Genomic DNA, 8,222 nt, shown 5'->3' with positions numbered 1-8,222 from the left:
GATGGGAGCTCTTTCTAGAGACAGACACGCCTTCCACTGTAAGGAGGGGAAGGAGATGAAGACCCTTTGTCAGAGCAGAGCGAGGAAGGTCCATGTACGTTGACTGCTGATTCCTGACAGCATCTAGGAGGTGAGAGTGGGTGGAAACGGGAAGGTTTGAAGATGTCTTAGTGACTGCCCTGTTGCTGTGATGAGACACCATGTCCAATTTACTCCGTGTTCACCAGTAGGCATGATATCGGAGCTGTAGCTGAGAGCTTACCCCTGACCCACCAACAGGAGACACAAAGACACACACTGTCTGGCATGGATGTTAGAAACCTTGGAGCCCACCCCCAGTGACACACCTCCTCCCACAAGACCCTTCCCATTCCAACATGGCCACACCTCCCAATCCTTCCTAAGCAGTTCCACTAACTGGGGGTCAAGCATTCACACATATGAGCCTACGGAGGCCATTGTCATTCAAACCTGCACAGAAGGGCCCCTGTGGGACATGAGCTACACAGTCAGGATGGGGAGCCTGCCTGTGTGAAGAACACAGTCAAGCCTTCATTGGGTGAATTTGTGCAGACATGGGCAGCTGCCCGTGAATTCGCCAGAGCCTGAGGGCTTTGCCAGTCAAACCAGACAGAAGGGAAGGAGGGACTCCAAGAGTGAGGTGTTCAGGAAGGAAAGTGTAAGGGAAGAGAAAGCCGGAGGTGCACGGAAGCAGGATTGGTTGTCACTGTCATGAAGACAGGCTTGGGGGTGTCAAGTAGAGCGGGCAAGTTGAGCATGGATGTCTATAATCTCAGTAAGCTTTGTAGACCCTGTCTACAAAGTATGGGCACTTAAAGCAGAAAGTACAGAGATGGAGAAGCCAGGCCCTTGGGAACAGCCGTTTCTGCACAGGTGGAGAGCCCAGACGTGGCAGAGGGACAAAGACTGGGGTCTTTAAGGAATCTGCTCCTTGAGAACACAGCTGAAGCTATCTGGAGCACAGAGTGCTCCCCAGGGTTCACAACAGTCTCGGCACTGGTAAAAGTCTTTCTTTGCATAGGTATGTGTGTGTGGTGTGTGTGCATGTGTGCGGGTTTCTGTGTGTGTTGTGTGGAAGCCAGAAGCTGACACTGAGTGTCTTTCTCCCCTGCATCCCACTTTGTGGACTCTGGGGACCCTGAAGTTAGGGCTCGCTGACTCTGGCCAGTCTACCCAGCCTGTTTGCCACGGGGATCTTGTCCCTGCCTCCCAGGACCAGGGATTACAGATTGCAACACACCTCAGCTTTTATGTGGGTTCTGGGAATCCCAATTCCAGTGGCACATTCTTTATCCACTGAACTATCTCCCCACCCACAATCTCAATAAAACTTCTAAAAAGAGATTTTTTGCATGTGTGTATTGAACGTTTTAACTGCATGTGTGTCTGTGAACTGCATACATGCTTTATCCATGGAAATCAGAAGAGGGCATTGGGTTCCCTAGGACTGGAGGTACATACAGATCGTTATGATCTCAGGACCTCTGGAAGAGCAAGCAGCCAGCACTCTTAACTGCCCAGCCACCTCTCTAGTCCCCACCCCACCCCCTCTTAATGATTAAGTATAATATATAATTTACTCCTTTTTATACTTTCTTTGCTTTGAAAGATTTATTTGTTATGCATACAGTGTTCTGTCTGCATGTGTGCCTGCAGGCCAGATCTCATTAGAGATGATTGTGAGCCACCATGTGGTTGCTGGCTGGGAATTGCATCAGGACTTCTGGAAAGATCAGTCAATGCTCTTACCTCTGAGCATTCTCTCCAGCCCGTGTAATTTAATGTTTTGATGATGTTGCTGTTGGTTGTGTGTGTGTGCTTTCTGCTTGGCTTTTTGCTTTTGGCTCTTTTTAATTCTTTTGTAAATTTATTTATTTTGCTTGTATGTATGTGTGAGAGTGTCAGATCTTGGAGTTACAGACAGTTGTGAGCTGCCATGTGGGTGCCTGGGTCCTCTGGAAGAGCAGTCGGTGCTCTTAACCACTGAGCCATCTCTCCAGCCCGTCTTTGTTGTGTTTTGAGGTGTGTTCTCATTTTGTAGCTCTGGCTGTCTTGGAACTCACTATGGAGATGAGGCTGGCCTCAAGCTCACAGAGATCCACCTGTCTCTGCCTTGAGGATAATGTCTTTCTGTTTTACTTGTGTGTGTGTTGAGGACTGAACCCAGGGTTCAGACCTCCAATCCTACATGAGTTTATGGTTTCTTTTTTAATTTTTATTATTTCTTTATAGTTGATGAAGAAGGCCGGAGGTTCCCCAGGCATATTTGTAGACAGCTTGAATTCCATTAGGCATGAATGTTTTGAATATATACGACCTACAGCACCTCTTCCTGTCCTTCCCAAGCCCATCACCCCCACCTGTCACCTCCTCCACAGCTTAGCCGCCTGCTTTCCCCTGCCCCCCCCCAGAACCGCCTTCCTATCACTCCTGCCAAGTCTAATTATTATCCTTTCCAAGGATGACACCCAGTTTATTGCAGGACAACAACCGCTGACTCTGGTTGATAACTGACCCTCCTGAGCCTGGAAATGCCAGGCTCACAGCCTGCCTGGTTGGACCATGCTTACCCTTCTGACTCAGTTTAGGGCACTTCTGTAAACAGATCTCATGTCTCTCCTAGTTTGGCTATTATTTCTGCTGCACAGAACCACATATAGCCCACGCTACCTGTCTCCTGTCCCTCTGCTTAAGTAGGTTTTAGCCCAGTGGTAGCTAAAGTCAGGCTCAGGGCCCAGCATAAAGGCCTGGAGGTTGCTATGGTGAACACAAGGGTGCCGTGTGCCGGCAGGGACCCAGGAGAAAGTGAGGTAGTGTGCACTGTGGGCCACAGGAAGAACCCAAGGCAAGGTGGAAGACAAGCTTTATTATTGGTCAACCTGTACACTGTCAGATGGGAGTGGATAGGGCAGTGTGCGGCTCCTCTCCGGGCTGCCTGGCTTGTCCCTGCTTGTCAGAGTAGGCAGGGATATGTTTGAAGTTGCTCCCTCTGTTTCCTGGGACATCACCTCTGCCCTGCTGCCCCTGCACAGGCCTTCAGGGCCGGTCACAGGGGACAGGGCCCTTCTTCCGTTCACGAGTCAGCAGGGTCACCAGCTTGGCCTTGATGCCTGCTTGTGCACCAGAGCGGCCGGGGCCTGCAGCCTCATCTAGCTCCAGCTCTAGCAGCCTCCGGTACTGGGCTTCCAAGCTGCTGTCATGGGCCGAGCCGGGCCAACTCAAGTCCTCGTTGTTGTGATAGATGGGGCTGGCCAGGGGGCTGTGGACGCCAGAAGGGCCCTCTTGGGACTCGGGGCCCCCATTGGACAGCCCAGGACTGGCCTCCAGCATGCACAGGTTCTCATAGAGGTACTCCCCAGAGGCCATGGGCCTGGTGGTCTGCTTGGACACAGATGCATAGAGACCGGATACAGTTTCTTCTTGTGTAGGGCCGAGCAGCAGTGGCAGGCTTTGAGGCCCAGGGTCAGTCCTAGGCAGCTTTCTGGAAGTGGCCAGCTCAAATCCTGGGGCCACCTCCAGAAGCTCTCCAGGGGGCTCTAGGGAGGGTAGGGAGAGGGCCCGAGGCAGGGGGCAGGGTGGGGACATGGCCAGCTCTGGAAGCCTTTCCCGCTGGCGGGAAATGGCAGCTGCCACTGCCCCACAAATGTCTGGGGCACGTGGGCTGCTGAAGGCAAAAAGGCCCTCACCTGAATCACAACGGCGGCCAGCCTCAAAAGAAAACACGCCCTGCACACAAGTGACACAGGCAGGCAGGGTCAGTGGCTGCCGAGCCAGGACACTGACCACCTACCACTCTTGCCTGTAGGGACCCATCAAGTTGGCCAGCACCTCACCTTGTCAGAGCCGAACTTGCGCAGGAAGCAGTAGGGCCAGCTGTAGCAGGCCTGGGGGCTGGAAGTCTCCCGAAGCTGAATGTCATCTTGGCCCAGCACCAGGAGGTAAGGCCCTTTCAGGTGGCAGCGGGTGGTGGCCTCGGTCCTCTGCACCACCACTGGGAACTCACCCACTGTACTCGGGAAACAAGGACATTTCGTCGGTTCTCAGGAGCCACTGCTGGGGTGGGCGGACATGGAGCTGCCCTAGGGTGCCCCCCCCCCAGTCACCTTCTTGCCAGGAGGAGTAGATGGAGTTTTCCTCCATGGCAACAAAGCCCCGTTGTGGAGTCTCTGCTTGCCCTGATCTGGAAGAGCACTCTCCATTGCCCTGCGGAATGGATTACAGGCAGTTAGAGCTCACCCTGCTCTTCTGCCCTCTCTGGCAGGCTCAGCAGGCCACAGCTTCCCTACACCAGCCACACACTGTCACTTGCCAGCTTTACTATGGGCAGCAATCCCCACTGGGCTCCCCTGAGAGCGCTGGTCTTAGAGCAAGCTATCCCTGCAGTGCAAGGCTATTCCTTATGTTCTAAAGCTCAAGGTAACCTGGGGGGGGGGGGAGATTGGATGTTTCTATAGCCCACGTGTGGCCAGGGGCTGGGTTGGCTTCCACGTGGCTTTGATAGCCTGCAGCAATGAAGACGCAGGGGCAGCAGCATGTAAAACCTCAGGCTTCGCTCCTGCAGGTGACCCCTGACCTTCCCGACCCCACCCCACAGCCAGCCCTGTAATTCTTTCAGGTCCTGATACTTTGACACAGGAGCATGGCCAAAGCCAAACCCCAGCTCCTTCCATTCTGTGCATTTAATCTCAAAACACATGATACAAATCAATATTACTATTTTAAAGTACCCAACTCAGTGGCTTTTATATATTCACAAGGTTGTGTAGCCATAACAGCATCTAATTGCAAACTCGTCATCACAAAGGACAGCCCAGTGCTCATCAGCTGTCATTACCCGTTCCCTCCCACAGCCCCTGGCAACCGTGCACCTGCATTCCGTCTGCATGGGTTTGTTCGCTCTAGATATAGCATGTGAATTAAAAACTGGCAAGTGCTGCCCTTCGTGTTTGGCTTTCCGGCCATATGTCGTCAAGGCTCCTTGTTTTTGGGTTGTTTGTTTGGGGGTTTTTGTTGATGGTGTTTGTTTGTTTTAGTTTTTGAGACAGGGTTTCTCTGTGCAGCCCTGGCTGTCCTGGCATTTACTCTGTAGACCAGGCTGGCCTTGAACTCACAAAGATCTGTCTGCCTCTGCCTCCCGAGTTCTGCTGGGATTAAAGGTTTGTATTACCACATCCCAGCTGGCTGTTCCTTGTTTTTTCTTTTCTTTCTTTCTTTTTTTTTTTTTGGGTCTCAAATAGCTCAGGCTGGCCTGGAACTGGCCATGTAGCTTCTGATGACCTTGAATTGCTGAACCTTCTTCCTCCACCTTCCAAATGCTGGGGTTACAGGCCTGGGCCACGCTGCCCAGCTTAAGGTTTTTGTCTGTCTTCATCAGGGGTAGTCCTGTGTTGTTTCAATGGTGACTAGTGCTGCCATGAGCGCTGGTGGCCACATTTTGCCTGGACATCTCTTTTCTTGGTTACACACGAATAAGGAGAACTGTGGCCACATGGTAACTCCATGATTGGTTTTAAAAAAGTGTTTATAGCCGGGCATTGGTGGCATTTTGTGAGCCTGGTCTACAGAGCTAGTTCCAGGACAGGCTCCAAAACAACACAGAGAAACCCTGCCTCGAAAAACCCCAAAAAAAAAAAAAAGTGTTTATTACTTATTGCTATGTGTATAGGCATTTTGTGTACACGTGTGTCTGTATACAGTGACCATGGAGGCCAGAAGAAGGTGTCTTATCCCCTAGGACTTAACAGCTGTGTCATGTGGGTGCTGGGAATTGAACCTGGGACCTTTGCAAGAGGCAGTGCTCTCAATTACTGAGCCATCTCTCCAGCTGCTCCATGATTAACTTTCTGAGGAACCAGCAGAGTTAACTGTTTTTCCTATCATGAACCCTTAGTCTTCACAACCATCAGTCTCTGGCTTTAATACTCTAAAACCTCTCCTCTGATTCAGTATAAAACCTCCAACCCACACATGGCCCAAGGCGGTCCCCACAGGCTCTCACTGGACTCCCTGAAGTTATTGACTCTTGCATGCCTCAGCTTTTGTTGGCTGACCTACTTTGTGCCCCTTAACATTCCATGTCCTCCTGCCCCAGGGCCTTTGCCCATGACACCAGCATCACAATATTTGGCAGTGTGTCTTTGACACCTTTCTCAAGCCTCTGCCTGGTGGGTCCTCACCTGTGTGACTCAGGGCTCAAGCCCACTCTCCTTTTTGAAGGTCTCTTGATCTATCATTTAACTTTCTCTGTAGCATGCATGGGGATCTAAGATTCATGGATTGACGAGCTGTTGCCCGGATCTGCCAGGTTTTGGCAGTGCTTGCCAAGTGGCAGAATCTGATTAAATAAGGGCAGGAGTAAGAGGGTGAGGTGGTCCCTGCAGGCCAGTGCACTTTGCACTCACCACTCACCGGGAAGGCCAGCTGGCAGATGGGGCCCATCCACGACTGGCGGTGCTGTGCAGCCAGCAGGTGGCTTCGTTCAGTGGTGGTGATCAGGAAGGCACCCGTGTCCCTGGGACAGCTCTCACCATCCACAGGCAGAACAGACACACAGTCAGCCAAGCGTATGACCCGACGCTCGCCTCGACGGCCAGGTGCTGTAGATCTTTCGCCTGCTGGCCCCAGGCCACCGTCACGAACATCCCAGCTTTCCAGCCGAGCTACACCTGACGGGCTGCCGGCATACAGCAGAGCCCACACTTTCCGCCAGCATTTCTGTAAAGAAGAAGGCTCTTGGGAAGAAGGTTCCCTCTGCCTCTTGGCTTTTTACAAACTGCTGAGCAACTGGTCACCTGACTTCTGCCTCTCTAAGACTTTAGGGTGCAAAGGAAGGAGGAGGCCTTGCTAGGGCAAAGGTAAGCAGGAAGAAGTCTGGTTTTAGGGTTGGTCAGCCTCAAGTTCAAATCCCACCCTACCCTTTTCTGAATGACCTCATAGTATTAACAAACAAATAAAAAAACCCCAAACCAAACCAAACCTTAAGCAATCTCTCAAGGCCGTGGGATATGAGTCTGGGATTTCCACTGGATTGTCTGCAATGTATCTAGTGGTTGGGGCAGGGCCAACAGACACTGTTGCTATGCTGTTGCCAACTCCCAACCAAAAAGGTCACTTAGGCCATGGGCTGGGTGCAGTGGGAAGGAGGCCTTAGCTTTAAGCTGGTAAGGAAGGAAGACATGCAAATGATAGCTAGCGAAGGAAACAGTTTCCTACCCAGGGAGCAGCTGCAGCTGTCTGATGCTCAAGGAGGAAAATGAGCCCTTGACCCCTCTCCTCCCAAGTGTCTGGGAACCCAGTTTTCTTCTGCAGAGGGCTACTCCATGCTGGGAAGGCTCCTGCCACTCCGGCCTTGACCTTCTCCAGCTTTGGGGCCATCACACACACACACATGTAGGTTTTGCTTTTTAAGACCCTTCCAGCTGGGAGTTAGTGGCTCATGCCCTTTAGTCCCAGCACTCAGGAGGCAGAGGCAGGCAGATCTCTGTGAGTTCTAGGCCAGCCTGGTCTAAAGAGTTAATTCCAGGATAGGCTCCAAAGCAATACAGAGAAACCCTGTCTAGAAACAAAACTAAACAAACAAACACACACACAAAGACCCTCCCATTGTCTTGGCATCTTACAAAGGAAGTTTCAGCCTTAACCTCAGGCCAAGAACCTCTGCTCCCAAACTCCCACGTATCAGCCCACCCAGACTCCCTTCCCAGTTCACTCAGGTCTAGACAGGCTGTCTGGCTAAGCAGAGGTTTTATTCCCTGCCCGTGGCTGGCAGCCTGCGGTCCCCACCTTGCCAAACTTCATGTGCTGTTGGTAGAGGGTGCCGTCCTTGACAGGGGTCTCCACAGACGCCATGGCCACGGCTGCTCTGTAGACCCGAGGAGAATGGTGAAGGGCTGGACAGGAACCCTCTCACTTCCCCTTCTGGCCACTTCCCTCTCCCTCCGTCCAGAGACAGCTGCAGGGTTAGGGGGAGGGGAGCCCGAGCTTCACTGAAGGGATGGTAGAACAAATCTCTCCCTTAGGGTTCTGGCCTTTCCAAGGCCGCTGGGGGCCATTGCCTGTTGCGCATGTACCTAGATCAGCTGGGCGTGAGTGTCTGACCACAGGATGGATGCCCTGAGTCACGAGCTCTGAACCCTCCCCCATCCCCAGGCAGCTGTGCACCCCAAGGTGCCCTGGCCCCATCCTTAAGACACGTCTCTCCA

At 52.3% G+C, this 8,222-nt stretch overlaps 1 protein-coding gene across 1 annotated transcript; it reads right to left on the bottom strand.

Moving 5' to 3' along the window:
* Positions 1 to 2,872: 2,872 nt before the first annotated feature.
* Dok3 (docking protein 3) lies at positions 2,873 to 7,914 on the bottom strand. The gene is made up of 5 exons (XM_051194201.1): positions 7,804 to 7,914; positions 6,430 to 6,735; positions 4,125 to 4,224; positions 3,855 to 4,027; positions 2,873 to 3,747 (listed from the first exon to the last, which is right to left on the bottom strand). The coding sequence occupies exons 1-5, from the start codon at positions 7,867 to 7,869 to the stop codon at positions 3,058 to 3,060; spliced, it is 1,335 nt and encodes a 444-aa protein (XP_051050158.1). The 5' UTR covers positions 7,870 to 7,914; the 3' UTR covers positions 2,873 to 3,057.
* Between the last annotated feature and the right edge of the window lie 308 nt (positions 7,915 to 8,222).

The sequence above is a fragment of the Phodopus roborovskii genome, unplaced genomic scaffold (assembly GCF_943737965.1).
Source record: "Phodopus roborovskii unplaced genomic scaffold, PHOROB, whole genome shotgun sequence".
Taxonomy (NCBI): Eukaryota; Metazoa; Chordata; class Mammalia; order Rodentia; family Cricetidae; genus Phodopus; species Phodopus roborovskii.
Note: the sequence above shows the minus strand (reverse complement) of the source record. Positions and strands in the feature narration are given on the sequence as shown.

Coding starts and splice junctions, on each gene's coding strand:
- Dok3 (XM_051194201.1), bottom strand. CDS start 7,869: ATGGCGTCTGTGGAGACCCCTGTCAAGGACGGCACCCTCTACCAACAG. Junction 4,225..6,429: donor TCTGCCAGCTGGCCTTCCCG/GTGAGTGGTGAG, acceptor TCCATTCCGCAG/GGCAATGGAGAGTGCTCTTC. Junction 4,028..4,124: donor CTACTCCTCCTGGCAAGAAG/GTGACTGGGGGG, acceptor TCCCGAGTACAG/TGGGTGAGTTCCCAGTGGTG.